Source organism: Narcine bancroftii, chromosome 7 (assembly GCF_036971445.1).
Source record: "Narcine bancroftii isolate sNarBan1 chromosome 7, sNarBan1.hap1, whole genome shotgun sequence".
NCBI lineage: Eukaryota > Metazoa > Chordata > Chondrichthyes > Torpediniformes > Narcinidae > Narcine > Narcine bancroftii.
The window spans coordinates 185,508,123-185,526,455 of NC_091475.1; the positions used below are offsets into that span (position 1 = coordinate 185,508,123).

General features: G+C 38.5%; 1 protein-coding gene across 8 annotated transcripts in view; it reads right to left on the minus strand.

Moving 5' to 3' along the window:
• Nucleotides 1-18,333, minus strand: part of LOC138739496 (periostin-like) — a 79,232-nt gene that overhangs the window by 48,154 nt on the left and 12,745 nt on the right. For all 8 annotated transcript variants that reach the window (XM_069891704.1, XM_069891706.1, XM_069891708.1 and 5 more), the window contains exons 3-7: nucleotides 11,158-11,222; nucleotides 7,170-7,327; nucleotides 5,754-5,918; nucleotides 2,622-2,768; nucleotides 376-517 (exon numbers count right to left, since the gene is read on the minus strand). In XM_069891704.1, the coding sequence (XP_069747805.1) occupies nucleotides 376-517; nucleotides 2,622-2,768; nucleotides 5,754-5,918; nucleotides 7,170-7,327; nucleotides 11,158-11,222 (677 nt within the window). The remainder of the gene's footprint in view (nucleotides 1-375; nucleotides 518-2,621; nucleotides 2,769-5,753; nucleotides 5,919-7,169; nucleotides 7,328-11,157; nucleotides 11,223-18,333) is intronic.

Consider the following 18,333-nt stretch of genomic DNA (forward strand, 5'->3'; position numbering starts at 1 on the left):
TGGGAGAAAACCAGAGCAGCCGGAAGAAACTGACTCAAATACAGGGAGAATGCACTAATTCCTTCCAGACCTGGGTCGCTGGCATTGTAATGGTATTGCTCTAACCTTACCATCCAGATAATAACAATCTTTTTTGCCCATTAACTTCAATTAATACCCGTCAGCCATTTTATAGCATATCCCGATCTGTGATCATGTGTTACTTAGATCAGCAAACTATTTTGACATGCCTGAAATGCAAACACTAAGACAACTTGAGGCTAACTGTAATGCAGGCATAATGTCAGATATACATGGGGTAATCCAAAGATTTGTTTTGAGCACAGGTTGATATGCTCCATCACTTAATACTCTGCACAACAATTGTAAAATTACCTTTTAGTGCCACAGGGTCACTCAGGATCCGTTCCAGAACCTCTTGTGGAAGCTTATCAAAAGCTTCATTGCTTGGAGCAAAGACCGTGTAGTGGCCCCCTTTGCCCAGGATTTCAAATAACCCCGCGGCAGCAATAGCAGCCTATAGGAGAAGGAATAAATTGGATACTGTACATTGCAATTTAGAATAACTTGCATCAGTCTTCTTCCATCTTATGTATCAACATGTATCTATGCTTCAGTTATCTAAATGCAAATAGAGATGTGCACCACAACCCTAAATCTCCATTTTTGACAAGAACAGACCATCAATTGGTTGAGAAAAATCACAAAAGAATCATTGAAGTTTATCAATTTAACATTAGTTGATCTCTTTAATTTCTTTATATCATCTACTTTTTCTAATTGATTTTATCTGATCAATTATGCAAAACAAATGCAAAATTAAGTGAATCCAAAAACAAGGGTCATTAACTTTCATATTTAAGACAATTAGAGATGTTAAAAACACAAAAAAATGAGGTGTCTAGTTCCCATAAATGTTAAAACCTATTGAAAAATACAACTCAAAGAGGTGACTTAGAGGTAGACAAGATTATGAGAGGCTCAGATAGGGTGGAATCCAAAATCTTTCTCCTGTGCTGACAATAGTGAACACTAGAAGACATCTGTCTTTGGTGAATGGAGTAAAGTTCAGGGGAGATGTTAGAGGCAAGTTTGGGGCATTGTTGGGGGGGTGGTGGAGTGTTGTACCATAGGGGCATTCAAAGGACTCTTACATCAACACATCGATGGAAAAAAGATGTTTTGAGTGTGTGATTGTTGTGGAATAGGTCTGCACAACATCGTGGGCTGAAATGCCAATACTGTATTGTACAAGTCTATGTTCTAAAAATAAGTAATTATTCAATCACATTTTCAAAATATCACCTCAAATATGTTAGCTCTAATTTTCAATTAAATGTTCTTGCTCAATGAGGAGATATGGGTGTTGCATGTCTGTACATCATGTTGCATGCTGTTTATCCCATGTGCAACTAAAACCATTGGTTATATGGACAAGAGTACCTCCTGGTACTTAATTGCAGTGAACTACAATGGCTGCAGCAACAATAAACTATTTTAACTGAAGGTTTCCAACAAAAAAACTTCCAGTTTTTGCAATCGAAGCTCTCTATTTATTTCTTTATTAAGGATCAGGCAGATATTTCATGCATTAAGAGGCATTTACAATATTCACTGAGAAGAGCGGGGATCCAACATCACAATTCTTCAACATTCCCTGTTGAATAATTGTAGGAGTCCTGCAGAATCACTGTTGAACTTGAGCATTTGATGTCATGACAGTTTCTGCCAATTATGGATAACTCTGGTCTGGCTGCATTCACAAAAATACTACGTAATTCATGACTGAGAGGCTTTCAAATAATTTTTTGATGTTGAGTTTTATAGGAGGCTCATCTTATTACACTATCACCAGAAGGGTTTGCTGGATCGACTGAATGGTAGGTCAACAACAACATATGACACTCTGCAAAATAGTGGAACCTTGTTCTACTTGTTATGTTATCTTACATGGCATTCTTCTACTGGCTGCTTCTCAAAATACCAGTTCAAACACTGCTTAATGGCCTTAAAAACAGAAAAAAATAAGCTGCGTCATACTATGTTGTATGTCTAATTTTCTCTGTTGGAGAAAAAAGTTCATGAAAGTGGTGCTAGATGAAAGCATCAAACTGTACAATTAAAAGGCCAAATGAAAACAAATCATCTCGTGACAACCAGTCCTCTTCATATCTTGTCTTTGAAGGTTTCACTGAGGACTTGCTGACCTGCATGCTTAAGGCTAAGCCAAGTTTAGAGCTTTCCTGCTTTGCTCTAATTATGTTAATTATGCTCCCAGTAAACACAAGCATCAAATGTATCTTTACTCTTGAAGGAATCTGATTATTGTGAGATTTTTATCTCCAATACATTCATTTACATTTTTACATTTCTCAAACTTTAAGCATTTTATCCAAATAATCCATGAGGATTTTATGTAGGAAAGTGTTCACTTATTGTAGAAACATTCAAATTCATTTGCATGAAATACCTATGCACTTTTGCAAACATCTCTTTAATTTGATATAGTTAATATAATTCACGTCATTATTTAAAATGCTGACTATCAAAGATCATTGATCTATGATTTTGAAGTATTATGGTCATATTTAATATGGATCATCTGCCATACATCAACTTACCCTGAAAGATGAAAGTTCATCAGTACCTTCAATGAATTCCTCTATCGTATTACCAACTGCTGTAATGACTCGATCAATTACATGTACGATACCATTAGTGGCAATTTGATTGGCATAAATTACTCTTGCACAGTTTACTGTAACAATCTGAAAATGAAAATAATATTATTGATAGTTTTTTTTTTTACTTACAGTATTCAGATACTTCCATATTTCTCAGGATGTACAAAAACAGAAAACACTCACCGGTTAGGCAATTTTTATGGAAAGAAAAACACTAATGTTTCAGGTCCAAGATTCTTTTTTTAACCTTAACCTTTCATCAGAAGACTATTAAACAAAAAATGTTAACCTGTTCATCTTTCTACTGATAATGCCTGAACCGTTGAGAGTTTCCAGCAGTTTAGGTTTTCATTTCAGGTTTCCAGGATCTGCAGTTTTTTTGTATTTTCATTTATGATTATATACAAATGCAAAACAATTCCCCAGATAAAACTTTAGTCATCTTTCATGGCTCTCCTCTGTGGCCTCATTATTTCCTACCGGCTCCTACTCCTTTTTAAAAATTTTTTTATTTTTCACACTATGAACCATATTAACCAAAATACACAAACATTTCCCTCTTGAATATACACAGTGTCATTTTCTCCCCCCTCCCTTCCCTTCCTCCTTCCCACTCCCCTCCCCACCCACTAAACGTTCAACATATACGATACATTAAACAATGAAAATAAACAAGAAAATGGTGTCATCTACTTTTACACACTGGGTCAGTTCATTTCGTCGTCTTCTCATTCTATCATTTTAGGTGGTGGAGGTCCGTGGTAGGACTTCTCTGTTGTGTTCCATATACGGTTCCCAAATTTGTTCGAATACTGTGATGTTATTTCTTAAATTATATGTTATTTTTTCCAATGGAATACATTTATCCATTTCTACGTACCATTGCTGTATTCTCAGGCTATCTTCTGATTTCCAGGTTGACATTATACATTTTTTTGCTACAGCTAGGGCTATCATAATAAATCTTTTTTGTGCTTCATCCAAATCGAGGCCAAGTTCTTTACTTCTTATATTACTTAGAAGAAAGATCTCTGGATTTTTTGGTATGTTATTTCTTGAAGCAACGTCAACTTCTAAGCATACATCACCACATTCATCCTATTCTGAACACTTAGCCTCTATTATAGTGTATAACTTAAAAATTTCTTCAAAAATAATTGAAAAGTAGCAGTTTGTGCTATAGTATATATCAGAAGGGCTATTTTACACATCTTTTGTGGCAAGACAGCATAACAAAGACTCAGGGTTTAAAGCACATTAATCCTAATGCAGGGAAAAATTGTATGGACCACTCTGCCATCTCGAACTGTTTTTTTTGATATGAACTCACAGTATTCAAAGGTTGGCACCAGGTTTGCTGAATGGTAAAATCTATCTATGCATCTGATGTGCAGTAGGCATGCCAATGTAACCAGTATTAAGTTGAAAGAGTATCAGTTTCCTTCAATTATGTCATTAACCTTCTCTTTATAGCCATGTTTATAATTCATGGAAAATTAAGGTTCCTTGATATACATCCCAGTCATATTTAGTAAATATTTGCAGTCAGGAAGACTGCACAAGAATAGCACATTTAGTACTATAAACAAAGGATGAATTTCTAGGCAAAAAAAACTTCCACAAGAACTTCATGGAACTGAAAATAGAAAAATTCAAAACCAAATATTACTGTACCTTCAAAATAAAAATCTAGCTTTTATATATGCAGTATGACAGAGGTGCACCAAAGAAGAGGTACAAGGACTGCCTAAAGAAATCTCTTGGTGCCTGCCACATTGACCACCGCCAGTGGGCTGATAACGCCTCAAACCGTGCATCTTGGCGCCTCACAGTTTGGCGGGCAGCAACCTCCTTTGAAGAAGACCGCAGAGCCCACCTCACTGACAAAAGGCAAAGGAGGAAAAACCCAACACGCAACCCCAACCAACCAATTTTCCCCTGCAACCGCTGCAACCGTGTCTGCCTGTCCCGCATCGGACTTGTCAGCCACAAACGAGCCTGCAGCTGACGTGGACATTACCCCTCCATAAATCTTCGTCCGCGAAGCCAAGCCAAAGACAAAGAAGAGATACTTGAATTTTGATCGAAATGAAACTAAGCAATCAAGATTCCATAAGCAGCCCAGAACTTTCATTGACTTCTTTGATTCATGATGGAAATGAGAGAGAATGTCCCGATTGGTCATGACATTCAGATTTGACAAGATAAGCATCTCAGTTTCAGAGATACGTGAACATTAATTGAAGCAGAAGGTAGTATTCCCAGGCTGACAGTTGCCAACTCGGTTTGTAAAAACCTATTAAACAGAATCAGTAACTTCAGGAAAGAAGATACAGCAAAACCCCTGTTATCTGGAATTCAACCACTGGTAACCTCAGGCAACTGGCAAAAAAATGCAGAACATAAATACCATAGATGCCGATGTATAGGATGATCCAAAACTTAAAAATTTCACCTTAAAATCAGGGTCCTCAGATACAAAGGGTCTAAAATCCATACCTTGACGAAGTCTCAACACCACTGCCATCTTCCTGCTGGCTCTGACTCACTCCCACACATGCCCTGTTGGTTATTTGCAAAGTCTCAGCGATCCTCCACAGGGTCCACCCGTCCAGTCTGACTTTATAGGAGCTGACAGTGGTTTATTTTAAAATATCCATACACAATTGAAACCTTTACATGGCAATTTCTTATTAAAATATTGTGAGTTGCTTTTAACAGCATCCACTGTCCAGTGGTAAGTGCCAGATTTGGGGTGGTCTCATACAAAGGGTATTGCTCAAAACATACATTTTAGGTGGAAATTCTAGCAGTCGGCCTTTACACGAGTTGTCCTATATGACATCGTATATAGTCGATTAAAAATACAGAAGTTTAAAATTTGAGTGCCTCGCTGTTAGTTCCATCAGTCATGCAACATGCATTATCAAGCAACTGTAAAATTTGGTTATCTGGCATCTACTAATCCCCATAGGTGCCGGATACCAGAGGTTTTACTCTATTCTAACCATCTACTGCATACTTGCATGCAACTAAAAGGGTATGAAACAGTAATGACCACAAACTTACCCCATTTGGATAATGATTGATGAGAATATGGAGGTCATTGTACATTGAAGGAACAGTCATTCCATCCTTCATATCCTTTGTTAGTAAGCGGAAATTTACCATGTGGTAATGTAAAGAATTGAGGAGTTCAATATTCACATTGCTTAGCAGTGCCTCGCGAATCTCCTGTAAGTGAGCAAATATAAATGGAAGTTACTCAACTAAACCTTTGTATCTAGAATCTTTATTTCCTTTTCAAATCTAATTTTATATCATCTTAAATAATATTATTTTTGCTGAAATTATTGAATTAATATCCAAGACTGCCATAAAAATATTCAAAAGATTCTATAAATTGCTATTGACAACATCACATAACTTTGACATAGGAGGCAATCATGGACAATCTTATGTTTCAGTTGTAACAGGTCAGTATGGTTATAGCTTGAGGTATAATGGGGTTATTGCGGTCTATGGGAGTGGGTGTTTCATCCCACGTGTTGCTTGCTCAATCGCCATGTTCAATGGCCATTTTCCATGTTGGCTGCTGCACAACACCCCCACCCCCAGACCGGCAAGTGGAATGTTGTCTTTTGGAGGCTGGCCTCTGTGCTGTGGGTCAGGTGAGTGACCGGTTGGTTAAAGTCCAAGTGGGCCAGTTTCAGCCAGTCAACCGTGAAGGTCTCTTCCCTGCCGCCAATGTCCAAAATGTAGGTGGAGCCGTTGTATCTGAGGCCCTTCAGTGAGGTCCAGTGAGCCCTGTGTCAGACAAATACATAGTGACAGTCTGCAAAGTTCTTTGGAACAAAGGTGCTGGCTTGACCATTGGCTCTGGACTTAACTGGGGCTATCTCAGACCCGCAGGCCTGGATCAGACCCCCTGTGATCCACTGACGGTGATTGGCCGATTCAAACACTATTACTGTGGCATATCGGAGCAGGTCTCTCATCCCGCATGCTGCTTGCTCGATCACTGCGTTTGACAGCTGGTTCCTGTGTCAGCCCACGGAGTGGGCCACAGGCCACTCCACAGTCAAGTTTTTGTGCAAGATTTCAGTTTTTGTTTAGCATCATCTCCATTCTCGGAGTTCCGTCCACCTTTGATTATTTTTATTCCACACCCCAGCGGACACCGTCATCTTTCTTCATTTCCCAAACTGAACTAGCAGCTAAATGATGCACAATCTGATCAAGCTATTTTAATTTTGTTAGCCTAGCAGATTTTTAATGAAAGATTAAAAAATGCACTTTTAATATCGGGAGAGATTTCTCGAGGCTGTGCACCCCCAGTTAGTTCTATCAGTCAGTAGTGGATTTCAAACCATACCCTCCAACTGTTCAAATTGGCACTCCTGTTTTGCCATCTTTACACAAGAACACTAATATGATTGTCTTTTGAAGCTGCTGCCTGTTCAATATAATTTGCACAAAACTTACATAGTCCAGCAACATCCAGGCTTCGTCACTTGGTGCAAAGAATGTGTAAGTACCAACTCCTTCAATTTCTTGCCTTAGGTTACATCTATCTGCATAATTCTGTGTGTTCCTGGCACCGACAATGCCCAAAGTACCATAGACATGATCAATAGGGGCAACTATAAAAATAAATGAAAAATAAACATTTTTAACCAAACTAATTATTTTAAGAATAGGATCCAGAAAACACAATTTGAAGTGGCTTTAACTGCACATCAAACTCCTGTATAAAATACTTGGCGCCCCTTGTTCCAGCTGTAATGCCACTTTCTATTACATGGTGTAGGCTTACCTAAACAAGTGCTAATTGGTCATAATATCTTCCTACTAAAGCTCAATAAACTGTGTGGTTAGCATTAAAAGGAGCTGGCAATGTGAAAGTAGACTATCATCAGTTCCACAAGTTAATCATGCCCCGTGGATCTTGTGAAACACACAAAAGCTGGAGTAACTCAACGAGTCAGGCAGCATCCATGGAAGGCAATAGATAGTCAAGGTTTTGGGTCCAAACCCTTCATCAGCATTAGTGAGAAATGGCCAGATGCTCAAATAAAAGGGTGGGGTGGGAGGGGAAGGAGCACAGGGTGGCTGGCGATAGGTAAATATAGGTAGGAGGGGAAGAAATGGAAATAAGTAGGAAGGTAGGTGATAGTAAGAATGGGTTAGAGAGCTGAGGAAGGAAGGGAAAGGGTGGGGAGCTATAGGAAGGGTATGGGTGATGGGCAGGTAGAGAGGACAGGAGAATGGAAAAAGAAAGAAAACAGGAAAGGGGCCACAGAGATAGGGGAAAACAAACGGTGGGGTTGATGGAGAAAGCTAGGGGGTAGGTTACCAGAATTTGAAGTTATATTTTCCAAGGCTGTGGACTTAGGATTTCTTGGTTTAACTTTGGCTTTTTAAAACTTAATAGAAATTAATATTCAACCTTAGTAACAGACAGTTAGCTTGCATTTAAGTGATTATATTTAGCATTCTGGCCTTTTTACAAGCTTGGTTAAATGTGAACTGCTTTATTTAAATCTTGTCAAATGATGCTTTTAAAAAAAATTGATTGAAATGTTCTACATTTAGTCACTAATATATGAAAAGTAAGTACTGCAATTAATTTACATTGCTCCATTTATATTGGATCAAGGGTACCCATTGGGGAAACAACTTGTTTGAATGCGAGAGACTAAGCTTCCTCCATCTACTGTAAGAACTTTTAAAGTTAAAAATCTTTAGAACTGTAAAAAAATTAACATGAATCACTCCTTTATCTTGAATTGCATTAAGTTTCAAGATGTTTTTAGTTAACATGTGAACTGGTTACAAACATTTATGCAGGAGAATAAAGCTCAAATCTACTTTTATCTGTTTCTGAAACTTAAAGTTTGCTGTTTATTTTATGAATTTGATAATGTTCTCAGGAAATTGTAGTCAAAGGTCAATTGAATGGTAATTTTTTTGAAAATTTAATTTAATTTCACATATGCATTAAAAAACTTTTACATAAATTTCTTATTTGAAAATAATAAAAAATGTAATACATAGTGATTTTTAAAAAATGTTCCCCCTCCCATCCTCCCCCTGCCCCCAACCACCCAATAGAAAAGAACAAAAATAAAAGAAAGTAAAAGAGAAAAGAAAACATCTGTCTAGTATTTATAGAAACTTACTAAAACTATCAAATAAAACCTTACATATCTTAATTTTCTTGATTTTTATAAGTCAGAAGATTCAAGCTGGGCGATTACAACTTAATTTGTAAATATGACCCTACAATTTGTAAATATGACTCCTAATTTTTTTCAAAAATTTCACATTTGTTATGTAAAATATATGTAATTTTTTTCAAGTGGTATACAACTACCTATTTCAGTATGCTGTTTACCTATTCCCAAATACACATCTGATTTCCAAGATACTGCTACACATTTTCTAGCTATTAATGGTAAAATATTAGGACGTAAAGAACCAGAATATTTGTGAAGTTATATTAATATTATAATTTTCATGTGATAGCAAAATTTGGGAGTCTATAATGTAGTTTTGAATTGCTCCAATTTGCATAGGGTTTCTGAAGTATGCAATTCAAAGTAATCTTGAATGGTGGAGGTGCTTGTTAGCTTCTCTTTGGGAGCTGTGAAAGCAGGAGTTGGAATGAGAAGAGAATCATTTAATAAGCTCTGGGATTGTTAAAATCTCTCCATTGTTTAATTAAGCTGTAATAAGTAAAGGGAAAGAGAGCTTAAGTGGAGTGACCAGTCTAAGATTGGGACTTTGACTCAAGAAGCTTCAGTGAGCAAAGGGTGAGGTCATACTACAGGTTAGATCAGACAAGATCATTGCCTACTCTGGAGTAATCCAGAGTAGGCAATGGAGATAGCAGTTTGGGCAGTGATACGCTCCACTAGCAGGAGGTGGGCAATATGGACAGCACAATTGTCACTGAGGATTACACCTGCAAGAAGGTGCATTCAGCTGCAGTCCTTGCAGATTGTGTGAGGGAACAGGAGTTAGAACAGCTGAAACTATGGATCAGTGAGCCATATTTCAGTGGTGGGAAAACTATTGGAGCGGATTCTTAAGGACAGAATTTATAAGCATTTAGAGAAGTATAATCTTCTTGGGGGTAGTCAGCATGGCTTATTCCTTGTGAGTCTAATTGAGTTTTTTGTGAAAATAACAAAACAAATTGATGAAGGTAGGGTGGTAGATGTGGGGTATATGGATTTTACAAAGGCATTTGACAAGGTCCCCCATGGTAGACTCATTTAGAAAGTCATGAGTCATTGGATCTGTGGAATTTGTCTGTGTGGAATCAGAATTGGTTTCCCTACAGAAAGCAAGGGTAGTAGTAGATGGCATGTCTTCTGCCTGAAGGTCAGTGACTAGAGGAGATTCTCACGATCTGTTCTAGGATCCATGCTCTTTGTGATTTTTAGAAAAGGCCTTGTCAAAGAAGGACTGGGATGGTTCAGTAAGTTTGCAGATGAATGAAGGATGATAGGATTGTGAATAGTAGAATGTTGGCCTATGTTACAACAGGATATAGACAGGATGCAAAGCTATATGGAAAAGTAGCAGCAGAGTTCAATGTTGAATAAGTGTAAACTGATCCATTTTGGAGGGTCAAACCTGAAGTTAATGGCAGGATTCTTAACAGTGTGGACGAACAGAGGGACCTTGGGGTCCAAATCCCTAGATCTTTCTAGATGGCTGTGCAGGATGATAGATGGATGGTTTATGATATAATGCCTTTCATTAGTTAGGGGATGGCATTCAAAAGAAATGAGGTAATGTTGCAACTCTATATAACTCTGTTTATTGCCTGGATTGGAGAATGTGTCTTATGAGGCACATAAGTTAACTGTACTGGGGTTTTCTCTTTGGAGTGAAGACGAATGAGAGGTGACTTAATAAAGGTCTACAAGATTATGAGAGGCATAGATAGGATAGACAGCCAGCACCTTTTTCCCCAGGGTGAGATTAGCAAACATCAGAGGACATCTGTACAAGGTGAGGGGAGGAAAGTTTAGGGAAGACATGAGGTTTTTTTAAAAAACACAGAGTTATGGGTGCCTGGAATGCATTGCCAAGGGTGCTGGTGGGTTCTGGTACAATAGGGTAATTGAAAAGACTCTTAGACAGGCACATGGATGCAAGAGAAATAGAGGGTTATGGGTGTGATGTAAGGAAGGCTTGGTTTATTGAGTAGGTTTATACAAGTTGTCATTGTGAGCCAAAGGGCCTGTATTTTGTTATTATGTTCTATTCTACAGTACTCCTGATTCTGTCAATAGAAATGCATTACCTTCTACTATCTCAAATGGTGAGTCTTCCTAATAATGCAGAAGAACTTTGTAGAAAAATATCCTCGTGCAAGATATCAACTCATTGCGCAGGTGGCTAGCTCCAGTCTCATCCAAAATGAATTAAATATTTAGCATTGTGACATTTTTATTACCTGCTGGACATCCACGCCCTCCATCGAGCTTCATGTAACCTGGGCAACATTCATACAAGACAATCCTGCAGTTAAAAGTAAATCAAAACATGAATGTAAACAACCTCCAAAATTTCTAGAAATTGGCTACAGATACTATTAAAAAAGCATCACTGAAATTGAACAATTTGCTTGGGATTAAGTTCTGATTGATTTAATTATTAATATTGATTGATGAATGCCGAAGTGTTGGACACTGAAATAAATATTATTCAAGATTTTAAAAGGGACTGAGAGAGCCAATGTGGATAGGCTTTTTTAATTAAGAGTGGGGATATTCAAACCAGAGGCCATGGTTTGAGATTGCAGGGGGAAAATTATGAGGGGAAATTTCTTCACGCAAAGGGTGGTTGGGATGTGGAATAAGCTTCCAGCAGAGATGGTTGAAGCAAGGATGTTATTTACATTTAAGGAAGGACTGGATAATTACACGGAGGGGCTAGGATTGGACCAGGTGCTGGTCAGTGGCACAAGGAGGATGGGATTTGTTCTGGCATGGACTCGTAGGGCCAAACTGGCCTGTTCTGTGCTGTATGTGGTGATATTTAGTGCTGTACATTTAGTGTAGTGGTTAGCGTAATGCTGTTACAGTGACAGCGATTGGGACCAGGGTTCTTCCCCATGTCTGCGTGGGTTTCCTCCAGATGCTCTGGTTTCCTCCCATCCTTCAAAAATATACCAGGGGTTGCGGTTAATTTGGCAGCATTGGCCGAAAGGGACTGTTACTGTGCTGTATGTCTAAATAATTTTTTTAATAAAAATTTACTGATATTTTCTTTTTAGTCCTGATCTATTGATTACTTGAATTAAAATTCCCCAGGTGATGTGTTGAGATCTAATTGCTTGTTTCCAAATCTTTAATTTAGATCTTTGAAGTTACAATCCCAGGCTTACTCTCAATTATTCATATTGCACAATAGAACTTAATAACAGTGGATCTTCTGTAAAGCCACTCAGTATAGCTCATTTGAAACTTGGAATTAAAGTGTAACATATCAGTTTCCGTCATCTTGGCTGCCTTGCCTTGAAATATTACTAAAGTTATCTTCAAAAGACTTTGCCTGAGATTAACAGTAGAAATAATCTGAAAACAGGATGATTTAACTAGATGTTAAATGTTATCCAAATCATAAATATAACAGTATATCCGGTTTATGCTCCCACCAAGGAAAAGAATTCTAAAAACAAATGGGATCTAATCCATCAATATCGAGATAATATTCAGCACAACTGCTTTCAGACTGTTTTTCGTACAAGTACTAAAACCAACACTGCATTAGCAATTCCAAAGTCATTCTATTAAACCCCTTAAGTCATATAGCAAATATTGTGTGTTATGTCTACAGCAAAATGCCAGACAGGATTTCATTAGATAACTCATCTATAGATCATACATGTCTGGTTACAACAATGGGAAATTTAAGTCAAGCACAGGGTTCACAGGTCAATTTTAATTGCACATGGGGCTGTTTGCATATGTCCATGAATCATATTACGTTGCGACAAAGCAACTTAAACTCGTATCCTGCAGGTGGGAGCTTGCTTTGCACAACAAATTCCAATTATTCATGACACACCTAATTCAGAACAGCTGCCTATGGTACCTGATGGGAAAAGGGCAGCTGCAAAATAACTAGGCTGGGAAACAAATACATTACTATGAAGTCAAGAAACATGAAAAAATACCAGTGCTAAGATGTGCAAATAAATGATTTTCTTTTGAACTTTTAAAAAAATGCTAAACATTGATCAAGTTCACTGACACGTTACTCTCCAGACAACTCAATGCTATTAGGAGAAAGTGGAGGTAATATGCTGCTTTCCAAACTTCATTTTTCACCTGGTACTTTGAAAAGTTCTGGAAGTAAATAGGACGCATCTGACCTTTGTGTGAAGAACATTAGAACACAGGGATTGAGGTAGGAAACATTGCGTGTTCCAGTTAGTGGAGGCCATAAAAATAACATTCTCCTCTTTCATTCTGGCTATATGTCATTAGTGCAGCAGGTTTATAAGTACCAATGAGCCCTGAAGACTCATGGATAAGGAGTAAGGCTGCGTTAAAATGTCAAGTGAGGTCAGGAAGAGGGTACTGGAAAGTAGAGGGGCAGTTCAGACATTTGGTGGAAACTGCAGTGAGCAGAATCACTGGATTCAATACAAGATGGAGGAGGCATTCTTTCATTTCCATAAAAAGGGTCAGAACTCAATCTTCGAGAGAGAAAAAAACAAATCACTGGAGGAACTCAGTGGCTGCAAAGGGATGAGTCTGAATTCACAGGTTGATGTCCTGAATTCAAACTTACCCTTTCAGTAACAGCCTACAATCATCCTTTAAGGACTGCTGAATACTATACCCTCTGGAATAAGTTAACCACTGCATGTAGGCACACACTGCAAAGTTCAACTTGATTTTGCAAAGGATATTAAACTTATACAAAATCTCACTTGCATCTGGAAAAACATCCAAAGCCCTTTCTGGGCAATCATCCTGATCTGTGGAAACACCCCCACCAATTTCCAGCTCAAAATAATCAAATGCATCCAATCCAGTAGTTTGAAACGAACAGGTACAGGTGCAAAATACCTGTAGATAATTATATTATGAAATCGAAATTGTATCAAGATGAATAGTTTTTTTTGTTCAGTTCCACATGTAATCTAAATATACTCCCTTAACTCGCAAGCTCTAAAAGCATTAAGAATAATGCTTAAGGCATATTGGAAGGTCAAGAAGTCTATGCTGGCTCTCGAGCATCCCCATTTTCTCAGTCAATTTCCCTGCAACAAATGTTCTCCTACAAGTTCATTAGCACCTCCCCTCCCCCATCAGCACCACCACCAGCCAAATTCTCCTGTCCACCATCTACATAATAGGCAATTTATTAATGGCCACGCTGCACACTTCCAGATGTGGGAGGACACCAGAACACTGGGGGAAAACACACTTGATCACAAGAGCAACATCCAAGAATAAGCAAAATAATTTATTTTATTTCTTCAACTTTGAGTGGGGTAATATAATTCCACATCAGACATGCCCACTTATTCCATAATATGCTATCCTCAAGAGAATTACTATTGGGAACTTATATGATTAAAAAATGGCATTGTGGAAATAAAGCCATCTGCAAACACACCAGGGTGCTGATTCCCTTTCCCAAAATAGACTTTTATGATAATTAAACAGAAAATTATTAAAATACAGAGTTCCATTATTCATAATTAATGATTTTAAATTGCAGGTTCCATGAGGCTATTAGAATCAGTTCATTGGGAAGATAGTTCATTATGTAATGCATGAATCTGTCACTAAATTGCAACATCACTGCGCACTTAGGACAAAGCAGTAGTGTTCTTGCCATATACAAGTTAAAAGGAACAACACGAATACTGGCAGAAATGACAGCTTGTTTTATAAATATAAAATTGATGAATGTTCATAAAACATATGCATGATATGCACTTAATGTGGGACCTTGAATTTATGAAGAAAGTGGAACATTAGTATCTTGGTGCATAATATAGATGACATGTTTTGATTAATAGGCCTTTGCAATAACTGTAATAATCAGGTTACAACTAAAAATGCAGTTAAGAACTTTGTAAGCCACCTCTTTCCAGCAGGTATGGCCCTTTGCTGCTTTGAAACATTTGAAAGCTGCCTTTGCTCTTTTGGAAAGAAGCTCTCAAGATAGCAAGCAGAGTTTCCAACCAGTTTTACAAGATAGCAGGACACTTGGGATATGATAATCCATTCAATGAGTTCCACATTTCCATTTAGTAAAAACAGAGAAAGAATCACAGGATTATGGTCTGTAAGACTAGATCCAAATATCTGACTAAATGGCTGCAACCAGATAATTATCTCAGTAGATATCAATACAGACTTTGTGTCTGCACCAAATTCTGAAGAAAACATTGGACAAAACCAAAGTCAATGGTTGGAGAAAAGTATGTGAAGTAATGCATTCAATTGGATTATATGATTTGTTGCAATGCAGATATCTTGCATCTTTTGGGACAGGAGTTGGCTAATCAAACCAAGAGTGAAAGTTACCAAGAGCCTATTTAAAAAGAATAAACTATCCAAGATTATTTTCAGGGCTGCTTATCTTCCTGATTAGCTCACAGGAAAACATATTTTACAGTTTAAAAAAATATACAGCGAGGTGGCAAAAGCTGTTGAAATTTACACTTCAAATGATAAAGCTCATCTGTTGACATATTCCCCCAATCTCCATTTTTATTTATTCACATTTCTATTATCTGTTGCAATTTACATTTAACTAGATGTATTGTGTACAAAAACAGGATCTGTGTGGAAGATAATGTCTTTTTATAGTAATATTCAATGATCAAAAGTTCAAAAAAGTCCGTCTTTCACATGAATCCATTTCTTCAATGGTACTGAAGATATTCTTCTGCCTAGATAGTTTCTTGGGATTGAGGATGACTGGATTCTGCTCGAGTCCTCAAGAGTAGAAGATGTCATGTTGAATTTGGTTAACCTCAGATGACCAATGCACAGCAGCCAGCACACCATCTTCACAGTGTGAAGCAATTAAACCTCCGCAAAGCACCATAATTTATGTCTTAATAAATATGGACAGTGAACTGGGATTGCAGTCTCTTCTTGTTCCCATATCCATTTTATGGAGATTATATTCACTAATTTTCTTATCTCTTGACAGGTGCTTTATTACTAATAAAGGGTTAAGTTTTACTACTGAAAACTGAGGATAGAATAAACCCTCTGCAGGAAAATTGGCTACTGATCATTTCATCCTTTGAGCCGTGCTATATCACATATTTGTGGCATTTAACGGAACCCATCAACAATGTGATGCCAATGTTTTTGTAGTCAAAAGGGACACGTGTCATTCTTTCCTCTATCCAGTAGGTTGATACAAACTAAAAAAAAAACTACTGGAAACATGAAATTAAATTAGAAAATACCAGAAACACACAGCGGGTCAGGTTGAAGATCCTTCAACAGAACTCTGCCCCAGTTCACACATCATGTCTGTGTTGTCTTTGTAAAGGTTCTTTTCAATATCCCACAATTTCCTTCTATACCTGTACATTGGTTCTATTCAGTTGTCCTGTTTTTTTTTTTGGCCAATCATTATCCACAACTGGTTTACCCATTTTTTTTCATGATTCATACCAGTTAAATAAATTAATTTATGCAAAACATTGATGTATCATTAGTGGAAATAGTGCACCTTTTCTATTTTAAATATTTTTATCAAGTTTAACATATAAAGGGTCATGCGATGAGGAGCGAGTAGCAGGTCACTGACCCCTAGAGCTCCTGGACCAGGAGATTCAAAAACAGTTTAAAAAGAAAAAAATAAATGTCAAAAATAATAAAAACGATCAAACAAGGATTCCAACCTGGAAATCATGGGGAAGAAAAGCGTCATCCAGGTAAAGGCAGCTAGCGAGGTTGAAGGAATGGTCGACACCCGATCCAACCCATCTAGTGGAACCCAAGATGGTGACGCCGAGTCCAGGCCTGAAGCCCGGGAGTTCCCGTCAATGGAGGCATGACTTGCCGAGCATGGTTGAAGCTCGCCTGGGAGGGCAGCGGGAAGAGAGACTGACCCAGGGAGGAGAGGCGACATGGTCCTTGATCAATTGGCAAGGGGCCTGCGGAGTGGTCCGAGCCTTCGGGAAGGGAATGCCCTGTGTCCCTCCCTCCCGAGGACAACAAGAGAAGACTGCCCGGGAGCAGAACATGACAGATGACAAGAGCGACTTATGGTAAGGCATGGTAAATGTCAGCCCTGCATTGGCAAATGGCTCCAATGACAATCTCAGCGAGGCTGGAGGCAGCATTGGGAGAAAACTACAGGGAAGACTCGGGACCCACAAAGGGAGCAGGATGACATCAGGAAGAGGGAGAGGGGGCATGGAGCCCTCACTACAAGATATTTTAAAGGCCATGGAAATAATGGAGGGGAGACTGGCCAGAGAATTAAAGGAAAAAACAGATGAATTGTACAATAAAAATGGATAGGTGGGAAAATGTCCTAATTGGACTAACAGGATGGGTGTCTGAAGTGGAAGAAAAGACTGGAGACAATGAAGATAGAGTAAGTAGATTGGAAAGGGAGGCCACCACATGGGAGACAGAAAGGGAACGCCACTGGCAGAGAATAGACAGTCTGGAGAACTATGGCTGGAGGAATACCAAAATAATTGTGGGACTGCCAGAAGGTAAAGAAGGGAGGGATCCCATAGGCTGCCAGGGGTCTTGGGAAGGGAGAAACTGGGGGAAAAAAATTAGAGGAAGTAGAGTGGGCCCATCAGTCCCCCTTCCTGTGCCTGAGTCCCAGTCAAATGCCAAGCTCGGTGCTGGTGAAGCTCCTGTGTTACCAGGACTGAAAGAAAATTGTCAGGGCAGCAGCTGTCAGGGGGAAAGTGGGGTGGGGGGGGGGGAGTGGGGGTGTGATGGAGCTGGAGGGAAATAAGGTCTTTTTTTACCCAGATATGTGTGACCCTTCTAAAACAAAGAGAATAATTCAAGCCAATAAAAAGAATGGCCAAGCAGAAAGAATACAAAAGTGTCCTTTAATATCCAGCAATTCTAAAATTCGTAATGCCAGGGGGAAAGAGAAAGTTCCTGTTGAAGGTCAAAGAGGCCTGAGAGTTTAGGGATGGGTGGGCCAGGTAATAGCCTCCTTGTTTAGCACAAATGCAAGGGGGCTGGCAATTCTGATAGGGAAGTGCTGCAGTGAGAGTGCAGAATGTGACCATAGACAGAACAGGAAAATTTGTAATGGTGCACTGTCAGATATATTCAGAGTCCTGCACCTTAGAAAATGTGTACGGCCCTAACTTTGATTACAAAAAGTTAATACAGGACATTTTCCTAAGTTTAACAAAGGGAAAAGAGAACATCCTGATTTGGAGAGATTTTATTTTTTGTCTGGATCCTGTCTTAGATAAGTCAACAAAGAAAAGAACTAAAACAAAGGCAGGAAGGGCTACAACTGACTGTATGAAGAAACTATATTTGATAGACGTGTGGAGGCAGAAACATCTGAGGGAGAGGGATTATTTCCTCTACTCAAAACAACATGACTCCTACTCTAGAATAGACTTTTACTTGGCTTCAGCACATACCGA